This window comes from Lagenorhynchus albirostris, chromosome X (assembly GCF_949774975.1).
Source record: "Lagenorhynchus albirostris chromosome X, mLagAlb1.1, whole genome shotgun sequence".
Taxonomy (NCBI): Eukaryota; Metazoa; Chordata; class Mammalia; order Artiodactyla; family Delphinidae; genus Lagenorhynchus; species Lagenorhynchus albirostris.
Window position 1 is genome coordinate 905,650 of NC_083116.1, and position 16,609 is coordinate 922,258.

The 16,609-nt window shown below is 47.2% G+C and overlaps 1 protein-coding gene across 3 annotated transcripts in view; it reads left to right on the top strand.

Annotated features, from left to right (window-relative positions):
* The window catches only part of GAB3 (GRB2 associated binding protein 3), a 58,374-nt gene that overhangs the window by 15,128 nt on the left and 26,637 nt on the right, over nt 1-16,609 (top strand). For all 3 annotated transcript variants that reach the window (XR_009538412.1, XR_009538413.1, XM_060137211.1), the window contains exons 2-4: nt 7,953-8,256; nt 10,318-10,531; nt 10,903-11,372. Coding sequence is in view for 1 of the 3 variants with exons in the window: in XM_060137211.1 (XP_059993194.1) it covers nt 7,953-8,256; nt 10,318-10,531; nt 10,903-11,372 (988 nt within the window). In the remaining 2 variants the exon portion in view is untranslated. The remainder of the gene's footprint in view (nt 1-7,952; nt 8,257-10,317; nt 10,532-10,902; nt 11,373-16,609) is intronic.

The following is a 16,609-nucleotide window of genomic DNA, read 5'->3' on the forward strand; positions in this document are numbered from 1 at the left end:
GAGTCCCAGGGCGAGCTGGAGACCAGCTGATGTTCACTGGCCAGGTCTTGGTTTCTAAAGTTCCTCCTGCAGCCTGACAGATAAGGCCCCTGCGAGAACAGCTCAGAAGCCAGGGCAGCACGGAGCACATCCACAGGTCCAAAGGGGAAGAGGCCTGCACAGTTCCTTGGGCAGCTTGAGTCGAAAACTGCCCTGGCTCAGATGACAGTAATATTGAAGGATCAAAACCCACAGTTCCAAGTGCAGCTCGATGGAGGTTTCGTTCCCTCAGCCCGAGTTGGAAAGCTGGGCGATGCCGGCAGCTTGCGGATGGGTCCTGTGCACATGCGGAGGAAATGATTTCATAGCTTTGGGATTTCACCGCTGCAGAGGGGTCAGGGGACCAATTCCGCTGAAACAAAGGGACAGTAATCACTCTGGCCAGAAGAGCAGTTTAAATCAGAGGTGTCTCTTTCCAGCCTCAGAGACTTGCAGGACGTTTCTCAGTTCACTTCAGTGTCTTTCGACGATGGATACAATCCAGACAGGGCACTTCACTTTTATTGGAGTGAATTCTGGAGCCCAAGAAGTGAAACTTGCTTAACCCAGCCAGGTTTATTTTATTGTGCAAATAGAACTGAGTGTAGGAATAAAGTGCTCAAACTTTGAACCTTTGTCCATGGTAATCTGCAGCCTCAATAGCCTGTGTTATTAACTGACAAAGGCTCGTCTTAGAAATGTGTAGCTAGGGCTTCCCTGGTGGCACAATGGTTAAGAATCCGCCTGCCAATGCAGGGGACACGGGTTCAATCCCTGGTCCAGGAAGATCCCACATGCCACGGAGCAACTAAGCCCGTGCGCCACAACTACGGAGCCTGCGCTCTAGAGCCCGCGAGCCACAACTACTCAGCCCGTGTGCCACAACTACTGAAGCCCACGAGCCTAGAGCCCGTGCTCCACAACAAGAGAAGCCACCGCACTGAGAAGCCCGCGCACCGCAACAAAGAGTAGACCCCGCTCGCCGCAACTAGAGAAAGCCGGTGCGCAGCAACGAAGACGCAACACAGCCAAAAATAAATAAAATAAATTAATTAAGAAAAAGAAATGTGTAGCTGACACCCCAGTGTACTCAGTGTGTGGACGGAGCATTTACTGTGTTGGAGTTAAAAGGCTCGGACCAAGCCTTGCCTGACTGCCTAATGTCCAGCTTCGAGAACTTGTCTGTCTGGTTCCCCATCACATCCCCAGTTCCTAGCACGTAAATATGTGGTGAGTAAATCCTGGTGATGAGGTTTGTTATGAACCCACAAAGCTAGTCATATTTCTCAAGAGTTGTGTTTTAAACCTAGGTCCAGGGCACTGTGAAATCATGTGGAATTAGTTCACTCAACAAGTATGAGCATAGTCTCAAAGCTGGACCTTAGGCATGGGTCTGAAGTTTCTGGGAAAGATCTAGGTTGGAAACATAATTTTGTAAATCATCAGAAAATAGATGGTTGTTAAGAGAAATGATACTGGGTGAGGCCATGAGGGAGAGTGTGTGAAGTTCAATAAGGGAAAGCCATCCAGAACAGTGTGTGTATGTGTATGTGTGTGTGTGTGTGTGTGTGTGTGTGTGTGTGTATGCACGCACGCGCACACGTTTTTTTTTTTAATTAATTAATTTTATTTTGGCCGCACTGGGTCTTAGTTGCGGCATGCATGTGGGATCTAGTTCCCTGACCAGGGATCGAACCTGGGCCCCCTCCGTTGGGAGTGCGAAGTCTTAACCACTGGACCACCAGCGAAGTCCCTGCACACATGTTTGTGATGACAGGAGGTCCATGAATTTCATCATGTTTTCTAAGGGGTTCACAATCCATAAAAGGATAGGAATTCAGTGTTGAAATGGTCCATCTTGAACTCCCTTTGCATCCTTGGCCAGTTAGGTACCTTTAGAAAGGGCACTGCTTCTACGCATCACAATCTGTAGAGATGCTTGTTAAAAATGCACATTCCTGGGCCCCAAGCCAGGCCTGGTGAGTAAGCCTTTCTGGACGTGAGGTCCAGGAATGTGCATTTTTAGCAGGTCCCTGGGGAGTCTGTTCATTTCTCCCCAGGGAGCTGCTAAAAATGCACTTCCGGTTCACTGAGCACTTCTTTGATGCTTAAGGTGTTGTTCTACACATCCAGTGAATTTTTCATTTCAGATATTGTACATTTACCTCCACAAGTTCCATTTTGTTCTTGTCTATATCTTCTATCTCTGTCCTCATTATCACATTTTCCTTTAAATGTCATACATTATAAGAGCTGTTTTAAAAATACTGTGTGCTTATTCCATCATCTCTGTCATTTTTTTTTTTTTTTTTTTTTGCGGTACGCGGGCCTCTCACTGCTGTGGCCTCTCCCGCTGCGGAGCACAGGCTCCGGACGCGCAGGCTCAGCGGCCATGGCTCACGGGCCCAGCCGCTCCGCGGCATGTGGGATCTTCCCAGACCGGGGCACTAACCCGTGTCCCCTGCATCGGCAGCCGGACTCTCAACCACTGTGCCACCAGGGAAGCCCATCTCTGTCATTTTTAGGTCTCTGTCTATTGTATGATTTTTCTCCTGATTATGAACCACATTTTCGTGCTTCTTTGCATTTCTAGTAATTTGGGGGAAATGCTCTACATCATAAACATTATATTGTTGAGTGTCTGAGTTTCATTTTCTTCCTTTAAAAAGTGTTGAGCTGTCTTTGTCAGGTAATTCACTAACTTGAAAGCTTCTGAGGTGTGGCCTGTCTAGAGTCTCTGCTGGATGTTTCAGGTTTCTCCACTTGAGCTGGTCTGAGTATCTCCCAGCCCTGTGTGAGCTCGGTAGTCATTCACTCTGTGGGTGTCCAGGCGTTGTTTCTGGATTCACCTCATGGGGTTTCACCCAACAGATGTGGGTGTTAGTATCCAGCCGACGTCCCGTGAGGGAATTCCCAGGTGGATTTCTGCAGCTCTTTCTTTACCCTCTTTTCAGCACCCTCCTCTTTGGTGCCTTTCCCTACAAATTCCAGCTGCCTCAGCCGTCCAGAATGCTGCTCTGTCTTGGCAACTCTGCCAGTCATATTACATTAGGGCCCCCACCCTAGTGACCTTATTTTAACTTGATACCTCTGTAAAGATCCTGTCTCCAAATAAGGTTACCTTCTGAGGCATTGAGGGTTAGGGCTTCAACATAGGAAGTTTGGGGGTGGGGGGGAAACACTTCAGTCCATAACAGGGAAACTCAGATTCAAGTCTCAGTCCCTCTTCCCTGGATGGAAGCCCGCCATTGCACAGCATCCACCTCAGCCTTGCAAGGAACCAGCCAGGAGGTGTTTGTAAACAGAATCAGCAACGGGCCTGGGATCTCAACACACCTTCCTAGGGGAGTTCAGTTTTACCTTCTTCATATTTGAGAAATGAGCACAAACACCTTTCCACAAGGTTACAGGATGTCGCAGGGTTTTGTTGCTGGAGTTGATACTGGTGGGCTGCCTGAAAAGGCTGATGGGAAACATCTTTCTATGGTCAGAGCTAGAAGAGCCCTCAGGGCCCATCGGTGTGCAGTGGGAGAAGCGATTTGCCCAGGGCAAACTGACAGTGTTTTGCTGTGGAATCCCGCAATCCTGCCCTTGTGAAAAGTGAACATCTCCCCAGTTGGAAGAGCCAGCAGCCCCCGGGTCCCGCCGTGCTCAGTGCCTGGCCCATAGTGAATGCAGCATGAACATGCCCTATCCAGAGAAATCTCTTCTTTGCGTTTTTAAATGTTTTTATCACTCAAAAGAGCATCCCCTAGACACTATAATACAGTGGAATCTCACTCAGCCATAAAAAAGAGTGAAATAATGCCACCTGCAGCAACAGGGATGGACCTAGAGATGATCATACTGGGTGAAGTCGGTCAGACAGAGAAAGACAAATACCGTATGATATCACTTATATGTGGAATCTAAAATATGACACAAATGAATCTATGAAGCAGAAGCAGACTCACAGACATAGAAGAGACGCTTATAGTTACCAAAGGGGGTGGGGGAGGGATAAATTAGGAGTTTGAGATTAGCAGATACACACTATTATATGTAAAATAACCAACACGGACCTACCGTATAGCACAGGGAACTATATTCAGTATCTATCGCATAATAACCTATGATGGAAAAGAATCTGAAAAAGAATATATGTCTAACTGAATTGCTGTGCTGTACACCTGGAACTAACACAACCCTGGAAATCGACTATTCTTCAATAAAAAATAATCCCACAGAAAATTTCTCATACATCTTTTAAGACTCATTTACTCCATAGATCACCTCTGTCCTTTCTTTTTCTTGTCATTTGTCTGTTGAAGAACCTGGGCCTTTGATCACAGAATTTCCCACTGTCTGGCTTTGCGGGTGGAACTTCCACGTCTGCTGGTTCCTCTTCATAAGTTAGCAACTGTTGAGGCTGAACACCTCTACCTATGATTTCGCTGTGGACAGCAGAATGGTGAGATTCTAATTCTATCATTGGTTTTCCTTTGTTAAGCAGAATACCTTTATGAAAAGATAATGAAGTGGTTCCATCACAGCCTCTGAGGATGACAAATTCTTTTTTCTCTTTTAATATCATGATGAACTCCCAGATTGAAACATATCTGATGGATTTCAAGCCGCCGTAATGATTATATTTATTAAAGCTCGAATTGTTCCATCTTCGACCAGTGGGAGTACCTTCAGGTTGGCTCCTGAGTCCCTTTGATAACTTCCGTGTGGAGCAGTGTCACTACGAAGGCTTCACTTCGGTGCTGGCCGCTTGCTTTCAAGGGTCTTTGTCACATGTCTCTCACTTCCAGAAGCCCAGAAACCTGGTTTCACCTACTCAGCAAAGAGCTCCAAGAACACGTTATTTCTGCTTTTCTTTTCTTTTTTTTTTAACATCTTTATTGGGGTATAATTGCTTTACAATGGTGTGTTAGTTTCTGCTTTATAACCAAGTGAATCAGTTATACATATACATATGTCCCCATATCTCTTCCCTCTTGCGTCTCCCTCCCTCCCACCCTCCCTATCCCACCCCTCCAGGCGGTCACAAAGCACGGAGCTGATCTCCCTGTGCTATGTGGCTGCTTCCCACTAGCTATCTATTTTACGTTTGGTAGTGTACTTATGTCCATGCCACTCTCTCGCTTTGTCACAGCTTACCCTTCCCCCTCCCCATATCCTCAAGTCCGTTCTCCAGTAGGTCTGTGTCTTTATTCCTGTCTTACCCCTAGGTTCTTCATGACCATTTTTTGTTTCTTAGATTCCATATTTATGTGTTAGCATACCGTATTTGTCTCTCTCTTTCTGACTTACTTCACTCTGTATGACAGACTCTAGGTCTATCCACCTCATTACAAATAGCTCAATTTCGTTTCTTTTTATGGCTGAGTAATATTCCATTCTATATATGTGCCACATCTTCTTTATCCATTCATCAGATGATGGGCACTTAGGTTGTTTCCATCTCCGGGCTGTTGTAAATAGTGCTGCAATGAACATTTTGGTACATGACTCTTTTTGAATTATGGTTTTCTCAGGGTATATGCCCAGTAGTGGGACTGCTGGGTCGTATGGTAGTTTTTTTATTTGTAGTTATTTATTTATTTATTTATTTGTAGTTTTATTTTATTTGTAGTTTTTTAAGGAACCTCCAAACCTGCGGGAGGGCGTGCTGGCGAGTTTCACACGCAGGCTGTGCTAGGCGCTGCTGCTTCCTTGGCCCTTCTTCAGCGTCAGCTTGGCTACCACGTCGCCCCGGAGGATGTCTCTTGTGTATGCCCGTAGCATTTTGGCTCTCCCTTATTGTAGCACTGATCTCGCTGACTGCAGTTGTCTGTTTATCCATGTGCCCACTTCCCCTGCTGCCCACGAGACTGAGTGGCAGGGCCCGTGGCTTGTTGACCAGTGGCTAGCATATTAGGGTGCCAACAGATAATTGCTGAATGAATGTCTGTGTCATTCTTCTCCTACCAGGGCGCTCCTTACCCGGGCTTGAAATCTATCCATTTCATATTTCCACGCCTCTCGGCATCCCAGCTACATGGTGAGCTCTTTCAGGGACCAGTTCTAACCCCCTTCCCCATCTCCACCATCTGGCAGGATGCATTGTGGACCCCTCCCCCCCTGCCCACCAACACTGTTATTAAAGGATAAGAAATGTGTTTCTATAAAACTAAGAGCAGTTAACTTGAAACTTGTTTCAGCATCCAATTTGACTTCCTCTTTTAGAATCATTTTTGGGAAGTACAACAAAGTTCCTCTTCACATTTCCCTACCAAAGTGGCCTTTGGAAAGTTTGGGGTACCCCGGGCACCCCAGGGCGTTCTCTCATCCTGACGGTGATGCGGGAGCTCCTTCCACCCCATCCAGTACCATGTTTTTGTGACAGGAATTTACTGAATGATTAATGCTTCTCTCCCTCGTCCATCACTCCCAGGAGCCTACAAACATGCTGTTATTTCTCTTGTCTTAAAAACAAGGACTTAATTACACTGCTTTGTCCCTCTTCCAAGTGGCCAGATCTCTCCTTAGAGCTTTACACCATCATTGAAGGCACGGTTGCCTCCTCTCTGTCCCAACCCCATGTGGGGTGACCGCCACCCTTCTGATGCTGCCTCTTGCCATGGCCTCAAAGCAGCTTTCAATTCTGAGCCATGATTGCAGGTCGGGTGTGAGAGCCCCCTCTCCCTCTTCATGGCCTCATCAGATGCTCTGCTGCCTCAGCTCTCCCAGCCCCTGGGCAGGAAGGGAGCTGAGAACACTGCACACGGTGCCCTTTCCCTTTTCTCCCGGCCTCTGGATGAAAGCTGGTGGGCATATAAACATGTCAGGCACACCTGAAGCTGCAGTGGCATGCAGAGCATCATTCTCTTTTCTTTTTTGGTCATGGTAAGCTTTGCCAGACCATCTGACCTCAAGGTTTGGCTCTCCCATATTCCTGTAGCACTAAAGGCAGTTCCCTCCTATTGTTACGGTGCTTCTCCGCAGGGAATAGAGGATCCTTTAGGCCAGACAGTGCCTGCCCCACGCCCCGGCCCCCAGCCCTCATGACAGGCTGACCTAGGGGGGTGGATGCAGAAGTGTCTTCCATCTTTACAAAAAAATCCCTGGACCCCAGAGCTCTCCCCCTTTACAGTCAGACATCTCTAAAGAATTGCCCACAGTCCCCTCTCTCTTTTTTTAACTTCATATTTAGTGAACCTTCCACCCTCACTTGAGTTCAAATCTATTCGTACAGCTTCTTAGCTGTGTGACTTTGGGCTCATGAATTTCTCTGAACCTCAATGTTTTCATACATAAAATGGACATAAAAATAGCTACCTGTCCCATGGGATAGTTTTGGAGATGAAATAGGTTGTGGTAAAGCCCTTAGAAAACAGTCTGTCACATAGGAAACAGAACCAGCACGTTACTTAATTCTCTGAGAATTGTACTTGTATTTTAATCTTCATTTTGGGGATTTTACAGAAAGACAATCACATCAACTTCAGCTAATGGTAACCCTCTTTCCTCTCCAATGTACACTATTCTTCTTTTCTTGTTGAGCAATTCTCTACAAGTCAAATGACCACATTAGACGGCACTGATTTGAGTGTATGATACTGGCTTTTGGCTTGAGGTAGACAGTGATAAGAAAGCTTCCTTCTTGTTCTGCATTATTGTTTTTTTTTAAAAAATGCATGGGCACACATAAATTTGCACTGCACGCCTTTGCTGCATCACTTGTGATGACTGCATAGCTCTCATCAACCTGGGGGTGTGAGTCTCATCACTACGCTCCCCAGTGATGACCGATCATTAAAATCACTGGTGAAAGGCGACTTGAAGAGGCTGCGTGGGTCCTTTCAGACAACGCCGCCGGCTGGGCCTCGCACCTCACTGTTACGGTGGGCAGTGTCCTCGTCCGGCCGGCAGAGTCTGAGAAGCCGTGTCCTCTTGCCTCCCCGCAGGCCTGGCGCAGGCGCTGGTTCGTGCTGCGGCGGGGCCGCCTGAGCGGCGACCGCGACGTCCTGGAGTACTACCGAAGCCAGCGCGCCCGCAAGCCCATCCGCACCATCGACCTCAGCGAGTGCGCCGTCTGGAAGCACGCGGGCCCGGGCTTCGTTCGTAAGGAATTCCAGAACCATTTCGTGTTCATTGTCAAGACTGCATCTCGCACGTTCTATCTGGTGGCCAAGACCGAGGAAGAAATGCAGGTGTGGGTGCACAGCATCAGTCAGGTCTGCAACCTCGGCCACCTGGATGACAGCGCAGGTAAGAGCGGACAGGGGGCTCCCGAGGCTAAGGGCGGGCGGGGGCCGCTGCGCTTGTGCCAAGGAGCTCCGGAAAGGACCCGGCGGCCGAGCCACGAGCCACGTGCGCTGCCCCCGGAGCGTGACGGGCCACTTCGGTGGCTTCAAAGCCTCACCTTGGCTTTGCTCTCGTGAGCTACAGGGAGCGCATGCAGTGAAAGCAAAACGTGGGTGGGGACGTCCTGTACAGCTCTGATTTTCCCCATGCTGCTGCTGCCGGTTTTTCTACAAATATCAAATATCGCTGTCTTTAAAAGATTCTAGGAACTCAGGCTTTTCTGTTGCCTACCGGGTTGTTCAGTACTAGAAGGTAGAAAGAACTAAGCTACTTGTCTTGGGCAGGTAACGTTTCCTCTTATCTCCAAGTGGCTCAAGGTCTCTGCAACGGAAATGAGCTCTAAGTTTGCTGTGAGCCATTTCTGGGCATTGGAAGCAAATGACCCATGAGGCTCTTTTTCTCTCACCCTTGCTCTCTCTCTTTTATACACACACGCGCGCACACACACACACACACACACACACATACTGCCCTTTCTATATAATGTACTGGGTATAAAGCTCTTGGGCTTACAGTGAACTCTCCTTCATGGATTTTGTTCTTGAGGCCCTGGCACCATGCCCTGATCTTCAAACTATGAGACTTCGAGTCTGCTTTCTTTTAGTCTCTTAGTCTAGCCCGCAGAACTTTACCCCTAAATCCCATGGTCTACAGTTGCTTCAGCATTTCCGTCCTTACTGGTGCTTATCATCTTCCACTGAAATACCCACATTCTAACGCTAGGTGGCGCCGAAGAGTCAGAGTTGCATCTCTCTTTAGACAGACGTGAGGGTGTGTGCGCTTCCTGCCAGCAAAGTCCTTTTCTTTTCATGACCCAGGGAAGCTTACTAAGTGAAGCTACTCAGTCACGCCGCTGCTCACTCTTCACCCCAGTCCATACATTCTGCCCACACCAGATACATATTTTTGTGTCATGTTATGTGTCTCCTCTGTTTGTTTCCTCATCTGGGAGTTATGCTAAAATATAGATACATAACATGTGTCCCGATATCCTAAGGGGAACAGAAACAAGTAAGGCACCAGGCATAAAACAGAAAGCTCTGGCCTGAAGTTGGAGGAAGCCGGAACCCCCCATGACCTCTTTTGTTCCCTGTAGCCCCCCTCAGTTTTGACGAGGATGTAGGGGCTAACTGGTCATCTGAGAACCAAGCCTGTATTAGCTCGTCTCATCCCCAGACGGATTCTGTGGCATATGTAGCATGAACATAAGCACTTTACAGATAAGGAAGCTTGGAGCAAGCGGGTAACTTGCCCAAGGTCAGGACAGCTATATACTAGAGCCTGGACTTGAACCCAGGCAGTTCTGGACGACTCTGACTCAGGAATCCTGCATTCCTGCCAACTTGGTTCAAAAGGGAAATAGAAGCAGGCCTTTCATTGGGAGTTTATGAATGTGGGCTTTCCAGCCATCAGAACTCTTTATTTCTTTCATATCTTTTCTTAGACATCACTAACAGTCAATCATTAACGCTGTGAGGGCAGAGTTAGAACGGTTCCAGGCACACAGTAGGTGGAAGAGTAGGTATCTATACAGACATAAATAGACATATATCTACATATGCATGTCTGCATATGTGCCCAAATGCTTATGTAAGTCTATGTACATATATTTGTTATGCATAAATGTGTGCGTATATATATATAAAATGTAAGTATATTTGTTGAGTGAATAAACAGTGATGCAGAGCTGTGGCCGAGGGCCATGAAGAGGCTGTGTGAAGACTATCTAACTGCAGATTTTTAGGCCAAGAGTCCTTGGGTTTTTTGCTCTTAATTGATTCAGCACTTCACTCTTGGAACATTGGCCTTCTTCCCCAGACATTGTTTATAGCTTGGGGAAACGGTCTCCATCAGTACAAACACCAGCTGTGATTTGCATCTTCTCTTTGGCCTCTTAGATGCCATTTGAGAAACTGTGTTCTAGCCATTCTTAAACATTCAGCTGGGAAATGATTTCTCCTGCAGATTGTGTGGAGAGTGGCTCTCACGCGCCTTCCTGCGTGCAGCCCTCTGCCGCCAGCTCCCTTTGCACCGCCCCTGCTGTCAGCTCCCTGCCAAGAGATGACCCAAGCACTAGTACTGTAGCCACTGAGGAAACCGGAAGTGAGTCAGAGTTTCTCTTCCTTCCTGATTATCTGATTCTATCCAACTGCGAGACGGGAAGACTGCACCACGCCAGGTACGCCTCCAGCCGTTTAGCTGTAGCATCTTCTAGTGGGTGTATGTGCACTCCCCTCTCTTCCTGCTGCCGTCAGGGCAGGGACAGATCCCTATCAACCACTACCGAGGCCGAAGCTTGGATGACTCATGCATTTCAGCGCTGTGGCTTTCCTTTCCAACCTTGCATTTTCATACGTACCTTACCCTTAGAGGATGAAAAAAATCAACGAGCCATTTTTTTCCCCTGCATCAAGGGGTTGGTGTCACTGAGTGTGGTAGAGGCGACATTAGAGGCATGGGTGGGTGGGTGCCGAGGGTGTAGCAGTATCAACTACCGCTGCCGGGGACTCGCTGCCTCTCAGTCAGATGTATGTGCTTTTCTTCCATCAGTCTCCCCACCAGATGTGACAGCTGGTCAAACTCACTGGAACAGGGGTCCTTCGACGACGTTTTTGTGGACGGCCCGCAGCCACTGCCCTCCGGGAACCTGGCCTGCCCCTCACGCCCTGGGAACAGTTCTCAAGAGGCCCCTTCCACGAGGCCCCCGGCTGCCCTGATCTGCACGAGACATGTCAATGGCCCGTCCAGGGACCACTTTTCTTTACCGGTGCTGGAAACTTCCTTAAACTCCACCGTCCAGGTAGATCAAAACCAAGCTTCCTTGCCCTACGGGGTAAAAGAACTAGATGTTATGTCCAACACGCCACCTCCCCGCCCCCCCAAGCCAAGCCATCTCTCTGAACGGCGCCATGAGGAGCAGCTCCTGTGCGGTGGGCCCAGTAGCATCAAGAAGCCGGAAGGCACTGTGGTACCGAGAAGAATCTCTCTCTCTGGTTTAGATAACATGAGAACCTGGAAAGGTAAGTGTCAGATGCTAAGCTTCGGTACCAAGAGAAGCCTGGCTTCTCTTTCCTCCTTGTGTCCACATGAGGACTTTGTCCAGCGTCCTTTGCTCAGGCCAGTCCAGTGTCCCGGCAGGGTCAGGCTCTGGGTGGAAGCGCACACCCCGAGCAGCAGCCCTCACTCCCAGGCTCCCCACCCGCCCCACCGGGAGAGGTATACGTGGGTCCCTGTAGATGCTGAAAGAAGTCAGATCCCTGGTCCCCTAGTCATGCCCTTGCCCACACGAGACCACGCTCCTGGTGTTTGTTTGGAGCCACTCCGGGACCCACTTGGTACAGAAGGTGGTGTCTTTTGCCAAAGCTGGGCCCAGTTCCATCCGTTTCCTTTCACATGCAGACTGAGCACTGAGGTGGGAGGCCATACCTCTTGTCTCTATTTTTCAACAATCCAATCAGCCTCATCCATCATCCCACCTGACATGTTCTTTCCAAATTCTACCTGGCTGAAGTGATGTGGCCTTTTGCCAAGCTATCACCATCAAGGTAATGCTAACCTAGCCCTATCAGCTTGGTCCCTGTTTGGCCTTTTTCTGGAACTCTGTTGCTTCTCACAGGGTTGCCTTGCATGCGCACTCTCTCTCTCTCCCTCCCTCTCTCTCCCTCTCTCTCCCTCTCTCCCCTCTCCTCTTCTCTATCTCCATCCAAACGTTGGATTCTTTCACACGAAGGTAAACAAAGGCTAAAACTCATTGAAATGGAGGTTTTGACCATGAAACAAAGACCAAAACAACAGTGCTGGATGGAAGCCAAATGGCTCTGGTAAGGCAGAGGGGACGTGTCCCATGGACTGCTGTGCCCTCCACATGGAGCTCCGCCAGGAACCGATGTCTGTACGTGGCGGCAGAGTGGGGTCAGGTTCGCTATCATCCTCGTGGGGCTCCAGTGACCTGGCAGCCGTGATTGTCCCCGAGGCCCTCCAGCCCCCCTCTGCCATCGGTGAAGTGCCCGTGGCGGGGAGTCTGCATCTCAGCTCTGCTGTCTCCCATCGGGCCCCTGCCCCAGCCTGCACCACTGCCACTCTCTTTTTTTGGGGGGGAGGGGCTACTAAATTATTTTATTGGAAGGAATAGTAGAAATGAAAGAACTTAAGTGGGTGTTTTGGTACAACTTATAGAAAAGGTAAAGGTAACCACGACATTCATGCCCCGCCTGGGCGACCAGGGAAGTCACCCGCCGAGGCTGGCTCGTCACCGTGTTCCAAGGTGTGCTTGTCAGAGAGACACAAGCTGGTGTCGTGGTCACCCAGTTCGTTGATGGATCTCACCTCTTATTCAGGTGATGAGTCTCAGTGAAATGACACAAGCTGGGGGTCGTGTTGTCAGTCGTCACTTTTTTCCAAGTGCAACACATTCTGTTGCATTCAGCTGCTTGCTCTCCAAGTCGTCATGGTTTAATTTCTTGATTTCATGACGATTTGGGGATTCAGCCACCTTGTTGGTTCTGCCCAAACAGTGTCGAACAGGAAGAATTTCTGGAAACGATTAAGCAATACAGAAATACATACTATCTCTTCTTTTTAAAGCATAAATGAAATCTGAATATATTTACTGTAATACAACTCGTTATCCTGAGATCACACCACCACCATTCTTGCCTGCCTCTAATCTGTTTTCCACACGCAGTCAAGTGGTATCTTAAAAAATGTAAATCAGGGCTTCCCTGGTGGCGCAGTGGTTGAGAGTCCGCCTGCCGATGCAGGGGACAAGAGTTCGTGCCCCGGTCCGGGAGGATCCCACATGCCGCGGAGCGGCTGGGCCCGTGAGCCATGGCCGCTGAGCCTGTGCGTCCGGAGCCTGTGCTCCGCAACGGGAGAGGCCACAACAGTGAGAGGCCCGCGTACCACAAAAAAAAAAAAAAAAAAAAAAAAAATGTAAATCAGATAGTCAGTTCCTTGCTAAAAACCAATCTAGGGCTTCCCTGGTGGCGCAGTGGTTGAGAGTCCGCCTGCCGATGCAGGGGACACGGGTTCGTGCCCCGGTCTGGGAGGATCCCGCGTGCCGCGGAGTGGCTGGGCCCATGGGCCATGGCCGCTGAGCCTGCGTGTCCGGAGCCTGTGCTCCGCAACGGGAGAGGCCACGGCAGTGAGGCCTGTGTACCGCAAAAAAAAAAAAAAAGAAAAACAATCTAACGACTTCTCTTTGCACTTGGGATAAAATCTAAATTTCTTAGCATAGCGTGCAAGGCCCACTGGGATCTATCATGCCTACATCCCTTATCCTTCTTTTATTTTTCTTCCGGTTTTATTGAGCTGTAATTGATGTACAGCACTGTATGAGTTTAAGGAATACAGAATGATCTGACTTACATACATCATGAAATGATGACCACAGTAAGTTTTGTGAGCATCTACCATCTCATGTAGATACAACATTAAACAAATAGAAAAAAAATTTCCTTCTGATGAGAACTCTTAGGAGTTACTCTTTCTGTGGTACGCGGGCCCCTCACTGTTGTGGCCTCTCCCGTTGCGGAGCACAGGCTCCGGACGCGCAGGCTCAGTAGTTGTGGCTCACGGGCCCAGCCGCTCCGCGGCACGTGGGATCTTCCCGGACCAGGGCACGAACCCGCGTCCCCTGCATCGGCAGGCGGACTCTCAACCACTGCGCCACCAGGGAAGCCCAGGAGTTACTCTTGTTAACAGCTTTCATATATGACACACAGCACTGTTATTTATATTTATCTTGTCCTGCATTCCATCCCTAGTACTTATTTTTCTTAGAACTGGAGGTTTGTACTTTTTGACCACCTTCAGACCTTCATCCAATTCCCCCTCCCCCAATGCCATACTCTCAACTAGGAGTGAAAGCGCAGAGTCCTAACCACTGAACCACCAGGGAATTCCCCTTCTTATTTTATTTCTGTCTGTGATTTATATGGTTTTTAGTGAAGTCTTGCACATCTCATTAATGTATTCCCATGCATTTGTTATTTTTACATGATTGCGAATGGTATTTTACTTTAAATAATTTCTTTGCTGTTGCATGCAAATAAATTAGCTTTATATTTTGATTTTGTATCTACCTTTTCTAAACTATATATTTATTTGCATTTTCTTTGTATACAAACATATCACATGCAAATACTAATAACTTTGTGTTTTCTTTTATAACATATCTTTCATTTTCTTTTTCTTATGTCAGTGCTTGGGCTAGGAAGGCCAGGACATCTTTGAATAGTAGTATTAATTACAGGTATCCTTGCCTTATTCCCAATCTCACATGGAAAGCTTCCAGTGTTTCACCATTCTAATGTGGTTTGCAGCAGACTTTTGTAGACACCATTCATTAGATTAAGGACATTCTCTGATATTCCTACTTTGCCAAATGTTATTTTTAAAAATCATGAAAGGGTATTGAATTTATTGAAACATTTTATGATCATGTGATTTTTTTTCCCTTTATCCTGTTAACGTGAAGAACTTCACTGGCCAATTATTTTTTGCAGTATAGTTGGTTTACAATATTATATTAGTTTCAGGTGTATAGCATAGTGATTCAGTATTTTTACAGATTATACTCCATTAAAAGTTATTACAGGGAATTCCCTGGCAGCCCAGTGGTTAGGATTCAGTGCTCTCACTGCCGGGGCCCGGGTTCAGTCCCCGGTTGGGGAACTGAGATCCTGCAATCTGCATAGCATGGCCAAAAAAAAAAAAGTTATTCCAAAGTAATGGCTATAATTCCCTGTGCTGTACAATATATCCTTGTTGCTTATCTATTTTATACATAGTAGTTTGTACCTCTTAATCCCCTACCTTATCTTGCCCCTCCCCCTTTCCCTCTCCCCACTGGTAAACACTAGTTTGTTCTCTATATCTATGAGTCTGCTTCCGTTTGGCTATAATACATTTATTTGTTTTGAGCCTGCTTCCGTTTTGCTATAATACATTTATTTGTTTTTTTTTAGATTCCACATACAAATGATATCATACAGTATTTGTCTTTCTCTGTCTGACTTACTTATTTCACTAAGCATAAGAGCCATCCACATTACTGCAAATGGTAGAATTTCATTCATTTTTATGGCTGAGTAATATTCCATTGTATATATGTACCACATCTTCTTTATCCATTCCTCTGTTGATGGACACTTAGGTTGCTTCCATGTCTTGGCTATTTTAAATACTGCTGCTATGAACATTGGGGTGTATGTGTCTTTTCGAATTAGAGTTTTCATTTTTTCCTGATATTTGCCCAGCAGTGGGATTGCTGGATCATATGGTAGCTCTAGTTTTAGTTTTCTGAGGAACCTTCATGCTATTTTCCATAGTGACTACACCAATTTACATTTCCACCAACAGTGTACAAGGGTTCCCTTCTATCCGCATCCTCACCAGCCTTTGTTATTTGTTGCCTTTTTTTTTTTTTGCGGTACGCGGGCCTCTCACTGTTGTGGCCTCCTCCGTTGCGGAGCACAGGCTCCGGACACGCAGGCTCAGCGGCCATGGCTCACGGGCCCAGCCGCTCCGCGGCATGTGGGATCTTCCCACACCGGGGCACGAACCCGTGTCCCCTGCATCGGCAGGCGAACTCTCAACCACTGCGCCACCAGGGAAGCCCTTGTTGCCTTTTGATGATAGCCATTCTGACAGGTATGACGTGATACCTCATTGTGGTTTTCTAATAATTAGAAATTTGGAGCATCTTTTCACGTGCCTGTTGGCTATCTGTATGTTTTCTTTGGAAAAATGTCTATTCCCTTCTTTTGCCCATTCTTAAATCAGGTTGTTTGTTTTTTTGACATTGAGTTTTATGAGCTGTTTATATATTTTGAATATTAAACCCTTGTTGGTCATATCATGTGCAAATATTTTCTCTCATTCTGCAGGTTGCTTTTTGTTTTGTTGGTGGTTTCCTTTGCTGTGCAAAAGCTTTTTAAGTTTAATTAGGTCCTGTTTGTTTATTTTGCCTTTATTTCTTTTCCTTAGACGTTAGATCCAAAAAATATTGCTATGATTTATGGCAAAGAGTGTTCTATGTTCTCTTCTAGGAGTTTTATGGTTTCAGGTCTTGCAGTTAGGTCTTTAATCCGTTTTGAGTTTATTTTTGTATATGGTGTGAGGAAATGTTCTAATCTCACTGTTTTACATGTAGCTGTCCAGCTTTCCCAGCACCACTTATTGAAGAGACTGTCTTTTCTCCACTGTATATTCTTGCCTCCTTTGTTGTAGATTCATTGACCATAGGTGTGTGGGT